The 18,217-nt window shown below is 39.9% G+C and overlaps 1 protein-coding gene across 1 annotated transcript; it reads left to right on the top strand.

Annotated features, from left to right (window-relative positions):
* The first annotated feature begins 3,541 nt into the window (after positions 1 to 3,541).
* Positions 3,542 to 9,862, top strand: LOC130927309 (gastrula zinc finger protein XlCGF57.1-like). The gene is made up of 2 exons (XM_057853025.1): positions 3,542 to 3,940; positions 8,303 to 9,862. The coding sequence occupies exons 1-2, from the start codon at positions 3,805 to 3,807 to the stop codon at positions 9,262 to 9,264; spliced, it is 1,098 nt and encodes a 365-aa protein (XP_057709008.1). The 5' UTR covers positions 3,542 to 3,804; the 3' UTR covers positions 9,265 to 9,862.
* Positions 9,863 to 18,217: the final 8,355 nt, after the last annotated feature.

The raw sequence follows: 18,217 nt of genomic DNA on the forward strand, positions 1-18,217 counted from the left end.
TTAACATTCATGTTGATAATCCCGAAGAAGGATGTGCTAGAGAGCTTTTAAATATTTTGGATACATTTGGTTTATCTCAGCATGTCACAGTTCCAACACATAACAGAGGCACATACTGGACTTAATAATATCCAAAGGTCTTAACCTCTCCGAGGTTACAGTGAATGATGTTGCTCTTTCTGATCACTACTGCATTATGTTTAAAATGACCACCCCTGTCCATTCTCTGAAAAGGGAAACAGAGGTGATTAGGAAGCGTTACATAAGTGATAACACTTGTGCGTTATTCACACAGGCCTATGCCTCACCATTAACCCCTACAACAGCTCCAGTGGAAGAACTTGTAAATAGTTTCAGTTCCAGCGTGATGACTGTAATTGAAACTATTGCCCCGATTAAGACAAAAACTTTGTCAAGAAAGAAGAGGTCACCCTGGAGAAATGCCACACTAGCTTTAAAACAAAAGCAAGATTGTAGACGAGCAGAACGCAGATGGCGAAAAAACAAACTCCTAGTTTTTTATGATATCTAGAAAGAGAGTCTTCGCAAATACAACCAGGAACTGAAAAATGCTAGACAGTCATATTTTTCAGAGATCATTAGTAGAAACAACAACAATAATCGCGCACTATTTTCTGTTGTTGACACACTGACAAACCCACAAGCATCAATACCCCAGGAATTGGCATCTGAGGTGTCCTGTAATGATTTCGCAGCATTCTTTACACACAAAGTACTAAAGATTAGACAGACTGTGTGCAACTCCAGATTAATAATTGTTACACTAAATGCCTCCCAAAATGTCCCCTATGTCAATCTTAGACAGTTTAGCCTCTTGGACTATGCCACTTTAACAGAAATTGTGTCAAAATTAAAGCCCACAACATGCTGCCTTGACATCCTTCCTTCAAACTTTTCAACTGTTTTTCATTTCATAGCCCCAGACATACTTCAGATTATAAATACTTCTCTCCAAACAGGAGAGTTTCCACAGACTTTAAAAACTGCAGTAATAAAACCTCTCCTTAAAAAAACCTAATCTGGATGCCTCAACCATTAGTAATTACAGGTCAATATCAAATCTGATATTCCTGGGGAAAATTATCAAAAGGGTTGTGTTCGAACAGATCCAGACTTTTATGATGTAAAACAATCTTTTTAACTCATTTCAGTCTGGATTTCGGCCACAACACAGCACCGAGACCGTGCTTATCAAAGTCCTAAATGATATTCGTCGGAATACCGATGCAGGCAAATCATCTGTTCTGTTACTATTGGATCTCAGCGCCGCATTCGACACGGTTGATCACAACATACTACTCAGCAGATTGGAACAGTGGGTAGGGCTTACTGACACTATTCTTCAGTGGTTCACATCCTATTTACATGATAGGGATTTCTTTGTGTCAAACAGAAACCATCAGTCAGAACGAACCAAATTCACCACTCTTATTTAACATCTATATGCTTCCCTTAGCTTAGATAATGGAACAGTACGACATCTCCTATCACGCCTCTACAAATGTTTTGAAATCGCTACACTGGCTTCCAGTGAGTCAAAGGATAGACTATAAAATACTACTGCTCGTCTACAAAACACTTAATGGCCTTGGACCAAAATACATGCTTGATTTGTTAGATTCCTATGAGACATCTAGACCCCTAAGGTCGTCTGGAACCGGTCTCCTGCATGTTCCAAGAACAAGAACCAAGCAGGGTGAGGCAGCATTTTGTTATTATGCTCCTCACCTCTGGAACAAGTTACCTGAACGTCTGAAGAATGCTCAAACTGTTAGCTGATTTAAATCAGGGCTAAAAACGCTTTTGTTTAGCACTGCATATCCATAACTGTCAATATATTTCAATCTACTTGCTTTCTCTTCCTCTTGTGCTTATCTCCATTGCTGATTTCAATTATTATTATTAGTAGTAGTTTTTGTTTTATTTTTATTTATTTATTTATTTTATTCTATTTGTGATTAAATGTGATTTTTATGTATAATTTTATTTCCGATTTTGATTGTCTTGGTTTTTACGTTGTATTGATTTAAATGTGATTTTTATGATCTTCATGTGATGTAAAGCACTTTGAATTGCCTTGTGTTGAATTGTGCTATATAAATAAATTTGCCTTGCCTTGCCATAGAAAAACTTTTTGAATGCGAAAAAATATTTATAATTGAAAAATTTGCATTTGAACATTTAATTTTTCATTTAAAAAAGTTTTCTTTGATTGAAGCAATCTTTTTTGTGTTTGGGCCGAATTATGATTAGGACATTTGTGTCTAAATCATTCAATCTAAAAAAAAGTTGCTTCAATCAAAATAAATATATATTTTCAATCAAAGAAAAAAATCATTAAAAAAAAAAAATTTTTTTGTAACATATATGTATATATATATATATATATATATTTTTAATTATATTCAAAGCAAATGACCGTCTAAAGTCCTCGAAAAATAATTTTGACCCATCATAAAAAATTAGTTTTTTTGTTAATTTCATTCATTTTTGTTGCAGTTTTATTGCTTTACAATCTCTCTCTCTCTCTCTCTCTCTCTCTCTCTCTCTCTCTCTCTATATATATATATATATATATTATATATATTACTGCCAATGGGTTTTCCCATTGACTGTGTATCAAATACTTGTTCTCCCCACTGTATATATAGATATAGATATATAGGAAAGTCAATTAAATGCAATGACACTTTTAGGCCACCAGGGAGGGCCTACCCCCCCCCCCCCCCCTTAAAATCCGCTTATGGCACAATTACATACAAAAACTGTTTTTCATTCAAAATTGTATTTCTTCAATGATTTGCAAAATAAAAGTTAACAAAAACAGCAACAACCCCAACCTCCATCTCCTAATTTTTATTTTCCCTCATTTCCTCACATACTAAATGGCAAATCTCAATTTTAACTTCTTAAGAACATAGGATGTATATTAAAATTGAAGTTAATGTAAACATTTACTTTTTATATACATATAATAAAGATATAAGTAACATTCAGAAAAATAAGTACAAATGACTTAGATTATGCAGAGTCAAGTGGAATATATTTTGAAGATCGCGCAAACATTGAGTTTTTTTTAAATCATAAGGAAATGAATAAGTAGCCTAACATAAATGAACAAATATAAGTCAAAAGTTCACATTGACAGCTAAGATTTTCAGAACCTCCCCATCAGAGCAAATAAAACTAAATATGATAAATAAGCCTCCTTCACCCTTTCGTTGCTCTTAAAGTACATTCGTTCTAGTTCATCGCTACTGACAGCCAGATGGCGATGTTGAACGCACTGAATGATTCTTGTGAAGAACTCCACTTCCCATGATCCTTTGGGAGAAATGTTACAATCCCACTGTTGATTTTTTTTTATCATGTCAAAATGTAGATTGAGTTGAAAAAGAGAAACATTTTCAACTTGGAAAGGAAGTTTTAATCTGGGCTGTTTTTGTTTTACGCGCGTTTTACGGTGTGATTCTGCAGCCTGACCGCTCTCGTGGAGACTGTCTTTCCCATCATGCAACCCTGGTCGGAAAAGCAAAAGGACCATTGATCGCTGCGGATGTTTTTCTTTGTGCGCCTCTCGTTTTTCCTCCATTTCAGTCACTTAACTAAACTGAAGCCTCGAAGACATGTCCAGCATTAACCACATTACGGACTCAAACATCAGTCAATCGTCAAGTCTCGGCAGTCGTCTACTTTAGCGTAGCCCAGCTGCCCGCCCGCTAACAAACCTGCAGAGCGTCTCCATCGACACGTCTTCAATCGTTCAGAAAACAAGTGAAGAAAATGTCCGGGAGAACGACACCGGCTGCAGTAAAGTTCCCGGAGAAATTTTGTGGAGTAAAAAGGGACCCTCCACATCACGAACACTCGACTGTGTGCAAAATAATGCACGCAAAGGTTGTTCTTCACAGACTATCAGGTTGGTTCACTTTCGATGATACGTATACTGTACATGACAGAGAGATCGCGGTGATAACAATGTATTTTTAATGGTAAAAGTAGTGCTGTGTTCGGCAATTCCTTACTACGCCGCGAAACGTGCTACAGAGTGCTCTGCGTGCTTGCACAAGCATCCGCACGCATGCGCACATCGGTTGGAAGCGGCGAGTACTATTTTTTGTTTTTATTTAGTTTTTTAGTACCTTTTCATTGCCTCAAAAATACTTTTTGCATGTATTACCCCCTCATACCTTTAACCAGGGCTGTCAACAGACTTGCAGGGGCCCGAGGACAAGAGACCATTATAGGGCCCCACCCACCCCACCCCTGCCAACGGCTTGTCACAACAACACTTTAATGCTTTGCGAGCAATGACAGTGTAAATTTTCAAATTATTTAAATTGAGATGGACAGTTAAATATAACAGACCGTAATGTGATGTGTGACACAATATGAACAAACAATTTCTATCTATTGTCCCATGTAGGCTACATTACAATACAACTGAGAGTGCTATGGCTCCCTGCTAAGCAACAAAACAGTATGACTACACATCCTGTGCCTGCCCCCTCCACATCCCTGGGGTTATCAAGCCCTCAAACAGTTATGCGCCTAGATTTTTTGACAGCAAAGTCATTTATAGCATCAGTTAAATCCAGTTTTTGAACAAGCTCACGCTCAAAGAGAGCATGGCTAGGTTGTTAAGCCTGCCCTGTGAGATGGTGGCGCACTGGTAAATTTTTATTATTTTCATTTGATTGAAGGCTCGCTCACCTGTGGGCTGCCTGACAGCTCCCTGTCTCTCCGTGACAGGCTCCTTTGCTGTGCCACTGCTGCTGCTTTGTGCTGTTTCGGTGGTAGATTTGTATTTGCATTTGCTGTAATAATATCTTGTTTTAAACCCAAGATAAATCCAGCCGCTGGACCCGAGTCTGTTCTGCCTTGCGCACCTGCTCCCACCAGACTAACATATACGTATCCCTGATCTCCTATCACCTTCTCTCTCCTCAGCTCAACGCGAGCAGCATGTCATGTCGTACCGCAGCTCAATAGGCTACAAGCGGCCGGTGACAGACTCGAATCGAGCTTTGGTAACCGTGATCGTGAATGTAAACCGTTCAGTGTCAGCGGCTGTTGCTGTCTTAACGACATCACCGTCCACAGCCAACTCCAGCCCCAATTCTCTGGCTTCTTGTCCCCCTTTTAAAAACTTCATCATTTTTTTCTCGTTCATCTCTATGATCTTCATCTTTTTTTCTCTTTTCTTTTCTGCGCACCCGATTTATGACGACTCGCCATGTTTAGAGTTTATAACAATGACAGATTTGAATTTCCCACTTCAGCGCAGTACATAGTGTAGCCTTGAGTGCGCCAGAGCGGGGTCAAACCATTCTCTGCTAAGACAGAGGGGGTGTTGTGCACAAAAAGGAGAAAATATATATTTGAAATATTTAATATGTTAAAGTTTTTCTGTATATATCGAGCAGAACATAATATTTAATCAGACAATGATTTAAATAAAAAAGAAATATGTGAATGTAAAGTATAATAAATTAAGGGTTATTCAGGGGTCCCTATGGTCCTGAGATCCGGGACATCATACCCGGTTGCCCCGCCCCACCCCCCCACCCAAGCCCAACGGGCTTGCTTTTAACCATTGTGGGTTTTTTTTGTGTTAGCTTTAAAGCAGTTGACCACATTATCATGTTGAGTATTTAAACTGTCCTTATTTGATATAACTACATTTAAGTATTTTCTTAAAGCATTTTTTTTTAGTATCTTCTGCCTATACGCATCTAAACAAAACAAGTTGAGAGCGCACGGTAGTACTTTGGGTGTCAAATTCGACTCATGTAGGACGTTTCGCCGATGTGGAAGATTTTGGCAGAACAGCTGTCGAGGGATTTGAATTTTTAATCACAGTTAATTGCATTTTTCATAGTTAACTAGTAGTTAAAGGGCAGCTGAAGAGCTTTTTGAATTTTGGTGTAATTTTACGAATATAAACTATGGACGAGTTCGTCAAAACAACCATGTCATTTTTTTAACGCGTAAATGCGAGGATAATTTGAGTTTTTTAAAGTTTTTTTTTTTTTTTTACTCTCTGTTAATAGTCCCTTCCCTAAACTTGAAGTGTGACGTGAATGGCGTACCGCGCTACACGTCACTTCCACTTATTAATATTCATGACACGCTCCCGTTTGTCCCCTATAGTAAATGATTGGAAATAGTGTACGAAGGAGATGTTTGCAGAGCTAAACCTACCAATTCTGTCTGAAAATGATGCCCTGCTGCCAAATTAACTGGTAAAGATATGGAAAAACATACAAATGTTCAGTTAAAGAGATGGCTTGAGTGTCGAGGGCTGAAAAAGAGGCGAGCTGATCCACACCTTTTTCCTTTCGTCACTAACAAAGACGTTCTCCTGTTTCAACAAGCTATCTTTTACCCCTATATGCCCTGTCTTTCTTATATATTATATCCTCTGGTTGTGTTATGTCTCTGACTATTCTTGGGGGTAATTTATTTTGTATTTTTTTTGTAATGATCGCTAATCCTACTCAATGACAGCCAACGAACACATTTAATTTTTCCATTAATAACAAATCTTAATTCCATTTATTTATTTACACTTCCCCCTTCCTAAAGTTGTTTCCTTACAACAGAAAAGTAACAACGGTGGCAGTCAGCTACCACTTTTTTTTTTTTTCAGGTCATTCATGTCAGACAGAAGCAGCACGGCAAAACGCCATGCTAAAAAAGAAGTAAAAGTATCAAGATAGCTTACCTCTTCGTCCTCTGAAGGACCATGGCTCCCAACAAAATGTTTACTGCATATGAAATGTGAATGGCTTCACTTTGCTGCCGTTGAACTGGTCTTTTGGACGTCTGCGCAAGTTGATCAATTCTTCACATTTTTTCCTCCAAGTTTTTGGCTTCGGAAACGTATGAAGAAAATATCCTTCATATGTCTTAATGTCTAGAGTTGTTTCTACAAGTTCCATAGCAGCAGTGTATGATCAGCATTTTTTTTTAAAGATTACCGGAGAAAACAAGCAGAAATATAATGGATTGTGTGCGAGGGCGTGTGTATGTCTCACTTCTCCGTTACGATGGCGATGTCACGGTCTAAAAATAGCATTCGTACGTTACGCTATTAGCATCTACTTGAGACATGCTAATGTTAGCAATTCATTAAGCACAGATTTTGTGTTTCTCTTTTTTTACTTTCACTCCGATTCAATGTTATCAGCGTGACTTTCTGGTCTGAAATAAGTCTGTAAAAGCAGCAAAGACGTTCACTTCCTGGCTCTTGAAAAGGAGTTTGGCTTGCTGTTTATCTATGTTAACACTCGGAAGTCTAACACAGAGAGGGAACAGTACAATTATAATGGAAGCGGCTGCAATGGTGCTCTTTGGTACCGTCATGTGTCAATCTTGCAGCATGAACCACTCACATGTCTTGTATGACTGCCCGTGGGTGTGTACAAAATTGCTGAGTCACGTTTGCCTTACTGCGAAACTAGGGAGATAGCGAAAGCAAAATTCTTGGCCGAAACCGAAAGGGCGAGTAATACACATGTATACAATTTTTTAAAAATGTATTTTATTTTTTCTTTTTCAATGAATGTCCTTTGCCTTGGCACTATCCCGAGAAAATATTTTTACCCCCTCAAAGCCTCTACCACCTAAGGAGTCGGTATGCTGGGAGCAACATTTGTATTCTTTCCTTGGGCTTCTTATACCTGTCATATTGTTCTGCGTGTTTGTAGGACACGTTGCTGATTAAACCTGTGGTGGAAAAATTCTTCGACATTGTACCACCTTGAGACACTTCAGCAGAACAGATTTTACGGACGGCTATATGAGCATCTTTGTTTGATAAGTCAAAATACTTACAAACCGCAGACATGTTGGCTGTGAGCCAGTGGTTTTTGCAAAACAGCTTCAGCCAGTGTGTTGCTTCTCGCCGTGTTTTAATGACCTCATCACAAGGGGACTAAGGTTCTACACACTATTTGATAGTAAACTTTGAGTCTTCAACCAAAAAGCGATAATGCATTTTTAGGCCAGTAGTTTTCGGCGCCAAATTTTCTGTTGCATGTCAATGCGAAACAATTTCTCTTGCGCCTCAAAGTGAAACGACCTGCACTTTTTCACTTTTATTTTTCGATGAATACCTTTTAAAACCCCGCACTGCACTGAATCCGTGCAACACAAACCACAAAGTCGCGAGGGATCACTGTACACTTTTTCTCCAAGATTTGTACAGAGGACAGACTGGCCGATTATGTGGTGTTGGTCCAAAAAAGTCTTTCATTGGTTTTCTTGTGTCTTGCAGGTTTCAGAAAATACCTTGGTTCTGAGCGGCAGAAGCCAGGATCTCCTGGCGTTAAAGAGGATGTTGAGCTCCCCCAAATTAAAGAGGAGGAGCCAGAGCCCTGTCAGCAGAAGGGGAGAGAAGTGCAGCTTCCAATTAAAAAGGAGGAGGAGGAGCTGCCACTCGTTAAAGAGGAGGAAGGTATCACTGGGTTGACTAGTGAGCCCTTGAAGAGTGAAGATGGTCGTGGCGGCGGCAGCAGCAGCTCAACAGAAGGATTGCAAGTATTTTCATCAGTCATTTACATTTTCCTCGCTCCATCAGAGAGAAATGGCACCACGTCACACTCACCTTACAATGATGATGGTCATAAGCAATTTCACAGTGACGACAAACTGTGCATATGTTCTCAGTGTGTGAAAACCTTTGCTACCCAGCAAACACGTATGATGAGCCACCCTGGTGACAAACCTTTTGTCTGCTCAGTTTGTGGTCAAAGATTCAGTCGAAAGACCACCTTGAAAATACACGAAAGAACCCACACTGGAGAAAAACCTTTTGCCTGCTCAGTTTGTGGTCGAAGATTCAGTCACAAGCTCAGCTTTCAAAGACATGAAAGAATCCACACCGGAAAAAAACCTTTTGCCTGCTCAGTTTGTGGTCAAGAATTCGCTCAAAAGCAACACTTGAAAATACACACAAGAAACCACGCTGGTGAAAAACCGTTTCCCTGCTCACGTTGTGGTAAAAAATTTGCTGAGAAGGAATACTTAACAAAACACACAAGAACCCACACTGGTGAAAACCTTTTTTCCTGCCCAGTTTGCGGTAAAAAATTCGCTCAGAAGGATTATTTAACAAAACACACAAGAACCCACACTGGCAAAAAACCTTTTTCCTGCTCAGTTTGTGGCCAAGGATTCACTCGGAAGGATCAGATTAAGAGACACGTGTGTGTTGGTGTGAGGAGCAATGGGCAATGACTGTTTAGACTCTAATCCATGCTGACTTCATCAGATTTTGCACGCAGGACAATTGTCTTCTGTCGAGCTTCCCCAAATCCTGTTGAGAATTGGCACTTTTGGTGCCTTACATGTGCTTTGTCCAATCAGTGTATGATGTGCATCCACACTATTGCCAAAAGTATAGTCTCATTGATTTAATTCTCAAGTTAAGTGCCATTATTTATGTAATACTCTTGCTCTTTTCAGGCATGAAAATCACTCACCTTTCGGCGAGAGTCGCCGTTTTGAAGTAAAAATGGGTGTGTAGATCCAAGGAGAAAATTTTTAAAGGGGGGCGGGTCGTAATTCCATCTAACTAACTAACGACATGTTTTATTGAAGTTGCTAAGCCTGTCGCGGTATGCAATGAGTCCATTTGTCGCAAGGTAAATAAAAATGAGGGCGATAATTTTCTTGGCTGTGTTGGTATCACCGAGTGAGTGCGTGCTTGCATGCATACATTTGTGCGTGTGTGTAGATGTCATATGAGACTCCAGTTCGTTTCACAGATATTTATTGTTGCTCAACACGCCGTAGAATTACAGTTCAGACATACAAAATAAGGAAACACATGTATATTAAACACTGTAAACGTTAGCATTGCGACATTAAGGCTAATGGGGGGGGGGGGGGGGGGAAGACAACCTACTTTAGTGTGCTATAAAACATTTGCAGTCTTCTTCAAAACGCAAACTTGCGGTTAAAAGGTGACACTTCAAACATTAAAAATCGCTGGTTAACAGCATTTGCAAACGAAAAACAAAACAAAACGATGAGTGACACCACAAGCAATGACAAAAAGTGCTTTTTTTGTAGATTGTGAAGCTGTTAGCGGTTTAGCGAACGTACTTCCGGTGAGCATTTCAATATAAAAACACGTCATGTTCATATTAATTACGATTTCTGGAGTTAATCACACGTACTTCAAGAGAATTATAATACTAAGGGGCTGTGAGATATCAATAGAACCGTTATGTGGCAAGATAACAAATATTAGTAAAGTTAACAAAAAAATCACATTCATGAGCAATTATCGAAAATAGATATAAAATTACGAACATTTCAGACTGTAGCCCGGAAAGAGCCGAATGGGGCTGTGACGTCACAGCCAGGAAACAAAAGGTCGAGGCCGGTTCCATCGTTGTTTATCAACGAGAGGGTTGCGTTCGTGTTTTATCAAAAAATCGCTAAAATGGTTCAAACCTGTCGTGCTATGTGGTGTACAAATAGCCATTTCTCGCAATGTAGTCCCCATGAGTTCCCGAACGCGAGAAAAAGAGCTGGACTACGCCGACAATGAGTAAAGTTCGTTCGTGCAAAGAGGGCTAATTTTGCAGACCCAGCCTCCGGCACGGTTTTGTGTGGTATGCATTTTACACCTGAAAGCTATGGGAACTATGGACAAATGAAATCAGGTTTTGCTAAGAAATTGCAGCTCAAAGCAGATGCGGTGCCCACCATACACACTCAGCCACCTAAGTGTCCAGAGATATCAAGAAAGAGGACGATGACTGGCACTGATGAGACCACTATACCACCCCAGGCAAAGCAAAGGAAGGTAGCAGCCAAGCTCGAAATGGCCAGAGTGACTACTCTTTTATAATAAAAAACATATAATGCATTGGATATAGGACTGGACAAATTATCGCTCGAAAAATATATACAACAAATCCTTTAATCCCATTCGTATTTGTGTCTGTTGGCAGAGCGAAAACCTATGATAGCACAATAAATGATAATTATTCTATATATTACTTAATTTTGTTGTCAGCTTCACAAAAAGAAATGCAAAACAAACCATTCGGTGTTTCCCACACGATCTGTTGCCGGTGTTTCATCAGTTTGATTGCTCCCCTCAATGATCGTTTCATTAGGCTGCATTGGCTTTTGTTTGGGCTCAAATTGATAACCCAAAACCCCAAAGAAAGGTTCATAACTCTCCTCGTCACTACTTGAAGAATTGAAGAATGTTCGTTAGTCGGATTCGTTGCTGCAACTGGAAACAAAATTGTCCGCCATCATCGCTGCCATTCAGTACTTTATCAGGACCCAAGCACTGAGCCGGGTGTTTCCTTGTTGTGACGTCACGCACACAATATGCTAGTTTTGGGGATCTCGGGCGCCAATCGATCCAAATTTCTATCATTTTCTTGGTGTTGCGATGTGTGTAATTACACGAAGTGGCATGATATGAATCCAAAAGGCATGCGTTTATGGATAAATAATGGAATATTAGCATTTCCCCAGGTATTGTAATACTATTTCAGAATTAATACTATAATATGTAAATACTATAATATTACAGAATTCAGATTCTACACTAAGAATAGCTTTAAAATGACACCCTTTTTGAAAAATATGATCGGCAATGAATATTATAATTATTATAATACTATTATAATTAGTAGTATACTATAATAAATAATGCTAGATATATATTTTTTTAAAATTGTTTTGAATAATGTTGGAGGCGAAGTCAGTGTTCTGAATCTGTTTACATTCCATTCTTTTACTCTATTAAATGCTATCAACATTTGACCTCATTGTTTTTGTGTGATTAATTATTGTTATTTACATGTTTATTTGTACTTAAATAAAGAATTTAAGTGTTCCAAAATGTTTTTGTGAATTAATAAGTGTCAACAATTTTTTTTTTTTTTTTTAATTAATCGACTAATCTTGAAAATATTCAGTTGGCTAATCAGGGGAAAATTAGTCGTTTGGGACAGCCCTACCGGTGTTCTGCCAGAATCTGCTACATCGGCGAAACGTCTACATTAGTCGAATTTGACACCCAAAGTACTACCGTGCGCTCTAAACTTGTTTTGTTTAGATGCATACAGGAATAACGTACTAAAAAAATGCCTGCAGAAAATACTTAAATGTAATTATATCAAATAAGGACTGTTTAAATACGCTACGTGACTAATGTGGTCAAATGCTTCAAAGGTTACACAAAAACACAGAATGAAAGTATGAGAGGGTAATACATGCAAAAAGTATCTTTGAGGCAGTGAAAAGGTTGTAAATAACTAAATAAAAACAAAAATAGTGAGTACTCGCCGCTTCTAACCGATGTGCGCATGCATGTGGATGCTTGCGCAAGCGCGCTGAGCATTGTGTAGTACGTTTCGCCGCGTAGTAAGGAATGGCCGAACACCGAACACATATTTCCTCCACACCCTTCTCACATTTTTAACCCCTGACCCATTTTCATGCCTGTCTTTTAAACTAAAGTTTTCACTGTGAATATTTGAAACCGTAGACCCCAAATTACAAACATTCAAAATCATTCATAAAAAATGTCATTAAATAAATATGGAAAATTAAGAGATATTGTTCAATGTTGTAAACATGTTTTAAAAAATATCCGGCTCACAAATTAGACTTTTCGGGGGGAATCATATAGAATTAAAAAAATTACTTTTACTACTCGTCCGTACGTTATCTTGTAGTAACAGTACAACTTTAATCTCATAGTCCTTTCTTTTTCTCTGTATTTGACCTATACTGTACTCCGTCGTATACTAGTAAATTGGATGCTGATTATTAAAATTACGCTTTTAATCATACCGTCCCCACCGATAAAAATCTTTTCAATCTGCTTCAAACTTGCTTGCAAAAGTGCTTGTACATCACCGTGCTTGTTTATACAGGTAGTCCCTGAGTTATGACGTGATTGTGACTTTGACACCAGAGTCTTAAGTCGTTTTTTGTTTTTGTTGTTGTTTTATAATGTTGACCTTGTTTTGTGATCCATGCTTTTATTTTGGCGCAGGAAGTGTAGCGCAGGTAGTACTTCCGCACGCGAGAAAGAGCGCCATGTACATGTAGAACATATTTGCGCACACGAAGAAGAGTGCACGCAGTTGTTTTGTGTTAGTTTGTTTTGTTACCTTGTTGGTTTATTTGCCTACCACCTTAATTTAAGATGGGGTTAGTTTTGTGATCCCCTGTGACCACAGGGGGACACTTTTTTTATCCCTCTTTTTCACGATTGCGTGTTTTGTTTGTGTTCAATAAACCTTTTGACCGCCTTCCTTGTTGTCTGCTCTGGGGTTCAATCTTGTTTTCCGCATTCACGAACTTGCCACACTTTAATACAACAAATAAAAAGAAAAACTATTTTCATCCTTCTACTGTTAATTGAAATGAGTTCATCAGTAGTAAACGTCCAATCCGTTTGAATTGGGAGAGTGGCGGCGAATCACTCGCTGCATCCCTCCCACTTCAAACAGGTTGGACTTCTGTGGCTGTCAGTGGCAGCTCATGCATGGCAATGTGTTCATTTTGGGGCAATTCATGTCTTTTCCTGTTGATTTTCGGTCACTTTTTTTTTTAGGGCATTTACAGGTCACTTCCTGTTGATTTTGTGTTACTAATCAGGAAGTTTAACAGAGGGACCCTGTGTCAAATTTAATTGAGAGCCCGTCGACGGCGGTTTGGGGGCAACCGGGTATGTTGTCCCGGGCCTAAGGACCATAGGGGCCCCTGAATGACCGTTAATTTATTTTACTTTACGTTCACATATTTCTTTTTTATTTAAATCATTGTCTGATTAAATATTATGTTCTACTCGATATATACTTAAAAACTTAACATATTAAGTATTTCAAATATATATTTTTTCCTTTTTTTGTACAATGCCCCGCTTCTGTCTTTGAAGAGAATGGTTTGACCCGCTCTGGCGCGCTCAAGGCTACACTACATATGTGCCATGAAGTGGGAAATTAAAATCTGTCATTGTTATAAACCAGGGGTGTCCAAACTTTTTGCAAGGGGGCCAGATTTGGTGTGGTAAAAATGTGGGGGGGCCGACCTTGGCTGAGGTTCTTTACGTACAACATTATATTTAAACAAATTGTTAGAGCCATTTTTTATGTTGTGAATTAAATATGTATATTTATGCGGTTAGATTAATAGTTGGAATTTATAATTTAATTAACAAGTGATGTAAGAATTTATTTTGTACAGTTTACCTGGCGCTGTGACGCAATTGATTGGCAATAATTGTCAACACCTGGTGGCGGCAACGGCCCAAAGACAGAACAGAAGCCATGAACCAGGCTGGAAGCGTCAGTCTTTTGACCGTCACATTAATGTTAAGTTTTGAATTAACCTTTTGTTTTTGTATCATGTTAAGCATCACTAAAAGAATGACATCAACCTAAAGCTTGGATTGAAGACTTTTATCTAAGAAATGAAATGTGTCGCGTCCGAAAGAACTTCAGAGGTTCAAGGCTAGTGAGTCACCTGCACTCACAATAGGCTTGCCACCCGTCCCTTGAAATACGAAATCGTTTCGTAATTGGGAATTAAAAGTTACGTTCTGTATTGAACCAATACGGAACGCAGTTTATTCCGTATTTCGCAATTGTCCAATGGGGCGACCCCGCGCGACCCGCAGCTCCGGTGGCTGGCGGCGGTGCGCCCAGCCCATGCACATCTGTCACACACAAACAAACACCTCCTGCGCTCATGAGTGCCCACGGAGCCAACAATAATGAACAAAAAAGGCAGGAGATATTAAAGACAGCAAGATAGTTATCTGCCTGCCCGCTAGTGTCTGCCCTGCACTGCGCTCCACTTCCGGGTTCGTTGCCTAGTTACCTCGCTTGCTCTGTTCAGCGCACCGCCCTGCGCGTTTTCAAAACAAAAATGTCTTCTTCAGCAGCAGTATCTCAGGACACCCCACCTCATCCTCAAAAGGGGAAACGTCTCCAAAAAATACAGTGGAGTGGGAAGAGGGGAACCCGTGGCTCGATAGAGTCACTGATGATGATTATAAAGCGAACTGCAAGGCAGGCAGGAAAGTTTTTGCAGCGTCTCACGGAAGTGTAAAACAGCATGCTGAAGGGGACCTCCACAAACGGAATACAAGGTCCCAGAAGAGCCTTCGTCACAATTATTTGTACCTGAAACATCCCCTGAGCTTGCTTTGGTATGTTATTATGCTCTTGTATATGGATAACATATACAGTGCCTTGCAAAAGTATTCGGCCCCCTTGAACCTTGCAACCTTTCGCCACATTTCAGGCTTCAAACATAAAGATATAAAATTTTAATTTTTTGTCAAGAATCAACAACAAGTGGGACACAATCGTGAAGTGGAACAAAATTTATTGGATAATTTAAACTTTTTTAACGAATAAAAAACTGAAAAGTGGGGCGTGCAATATTATTCGGCCCCCTTGCATTAATACTTTGTAGCGCCACCTTTTGCTCCAATTACAGCTGCAAGTCGCTTGGGGTATGTTTCTATCAGTTTTGCACATCGAGAGACTGACATTCTTGCCCATTCTTCCTTGCAAAACAGCTCGAGCTCAGTGAGGTTGGATAGAGAGTGTTTGAGAACAGCAGTCTTCAGCTCTTTCCACAGATTCTCGATTGGATTCAGGTCTGGACTTTGATTTGGCCATTCTAACACTTGGATACGTTTATTTTTGAACCATTCCATTGTAGATTTGGCTTTATGTTTTGGATCATTGTCCTGTTGGAAGATAAATCTCCGTCCCAGTCTCAGGTCTTGTGCAGATACCAACAGGTTTTCTTCCAGAATGTTCCTGTATTTGGCTGCATCCATCTTCCTGTCAATTTTAACCATCTTCCCTGTCCCTGCTGAAGAAAAGCAGGCCCAAACCATGATGCTGCCACCACCATGTTTGACAGTGGGGATGGTGTGTTCAGGGTGATGAGCTGTGTTGCTTTTACGCCAAACATATCGTTTTGCATTGTGGCCAAAAAGTTCAATTTTGGTTTCATCTGACCAGAGCACCTTCTTCCACATGTTTGGTGTGTCTCCCAGGTGGCTTGTGGCAAACTTTAAACGAGACTTTTTATGGATATCTTTGAGAAATGGCTTTCTTCTTGCCACTCTTCCATAAAGGCCAGATTTGTGCAGTGTACGACTGATTGTTGTCCTATGGACAGACTCTCCCACCTCAGCTATAGATCTCTGCAGTTCATCCAGAGTGATCATGGGCCTCTTGGCTGCATCTCTGATCAGTTTTCTCCTTGTTTGAGAAGGAAGTTTGGAAGGACGGCCGGGTCTTGGTAGATTTGCAGTGGTCTGATGCTCCTTCCATTTCAATATGATGGCTTGCACAGTGCTCCTTGAGATGTTTAAAGCTTGGGAAATCTTTTTGAATCCAAATCCGGCTTTAAACTTCTCCACAACAGTATCTCGGACCTGCCTGGTGTGTTCCTTGGTTTTCATAAAGCTCTCTGCACTTTAAACAGAACCCTGAGACTATCACAGAGCAGGTGCATTTATACGGAGACTTGATTACACACAGGTGGATTCTAGTTATCATCATCGGTCATTTAGGACAACATTGGATCATTCAGAGATCCTCACTGAACTTCTGGAGTGAGTTTGCTGCACTGAAAGTAAAGGGGCCGAATAATATTGCACGCCCCACTTTGCAGTTTTTTGTTAAAGTTTAAATTATCCAATAAATGTTGTTCCACTTCACGATTGTGTCCCACTTGTTGTTGATTCTTGACAAAAAAATTAAATTTCATATCTTTATGTTTGAAGCCTGAAATGTGGCGAAAGGTTGCAAGATTCAAGGGGGCCGAATACTTTTGCAAGGCACTGTAGGCTATATTTATATTTACGTTCATACATGATAGGAGCATAGCTAGGCTATTTCAGTTGCTACTATGGTTGATTATTTTCAAGAATGTTGATTTATTATTTCTTTTTTGGAACATGCATTTGGTGTTGGTAAATGGTGTTACACTTATATAGCGCTTTTCCACCTTTCAAGGCGCTCAAAGCGGTTTACACTATCTCACCATCCACCTACTGGTGACGCAGCACCAGGAGCAACGTGGGGTTCAGTGTCTTGCTCAAGGACACTTAGACGAGTTAATCAGGGCAGAGAATCGAACCCACAACCTCTGGGCTGGGGGACAATTACTCTACCACTGAGCCATGCCACCCCACATTTTTATCATTTTTATTTAATTTTATTATTATCAATCAATATGGAATGAATTTATGTACCCATAAATAACATCTTATTTTGTTACGCTAACTAATGCTCCTCATTTGGAATCATTCCTAATAGATTAACAGCAAATATACACTGAATAAATAGTCCTACTGTAGCGGTAAGACGTTGGGTGGAGTCTTATTTGCCGTGCTCGGCTGCTCATGTGTCTCTTGTGCACTCTCTATGAACTCTGCTAACTCAGCCGGAACGCACACGGCTCTTAAGTCCTTGTGTCACGTGACTGTGACGCACAACATCTCCCACGCACAAGTTCGGTGGGTGAATTATGTCATAATAAAGGGTCACCAGACAGGTCCCCCCAGAATTCACCCACACGGGACGCCAGACGCGACCCGAAACAACACAACAGAACGGAACGGTCAGGTCGCGCGGCTGGGGTGACTGTGGAAGACGACCGAACGGACAGTCAGGCGGCCGTTTTTTTGATTCGTCGGTCCCACAGCGGCTTTTCGGATCAGACTATTTTGTGGAATCAACGGCTGCGACATTGCCATGGGATTGGTCTAATTCCTGGATCGCCGAGTGAGTAAAAATCGCGGATTTGGATTACTATTGCTATCTTTTATGTTGACTATTCTTCGTGGGAGTTTTCCCCAAATCATACTAAATAATTAAAGAACTATGGCACGCTACAGTGACGACAGTGACTCTGACTTGGACCTCACAACAATGTCTGAGATCGTCAGGGAACGCGTGTTTGCTTACTGCTGAGCTCCCAAGGTCAAGGTGGAAATATTATTTTTTGTGAATAAATGTGCATAGTGGAAGCTTCTCCCCTTTTTGGTGCTTTTATACACGTATCCTAACTACCACGCGTTACAATGTACAAGACATGGATTACACAAGGTGTGCTCTTTGGCCTGTACTGTATGTAAAGCACACGACAGCTCTGGATGCTAACAATCTACATA

The sequence above is a fragment of the Corythoichthys intestinalis genome, chromosome 12, assembly GCF_030265065.1.
Source record: "Corythoichthys intestinalis isolate RoL2023-P3 chromosome 12, ASM3026506v1, whole genome shotgun sequence".
Lineage (NCBI taxonomy): Eukaryota > Metazoa > Chordata > Actinopteri > Syngnathiformes > Syngnathidae > Corythoichthys > Corythoichthys intestinalis.

Excerpts from the sequence above, each read along its gene's own strand:
- LOC130927309 (XM_057853025.1), top strand. The coding sequence starts at position 3,805 with ATGTCCGGGAGAACGACACCGGCTGCAGTAAAGTTCCCGGAGAAATTT. Across the intron at positions 3,941-8,302 it reads TGTTCTTCACAGACTATCAG|GTTTCAGAAAATACCTTGGT; the intron begins GTTGGTTCACTT and ends TGTGTCTTGCAG.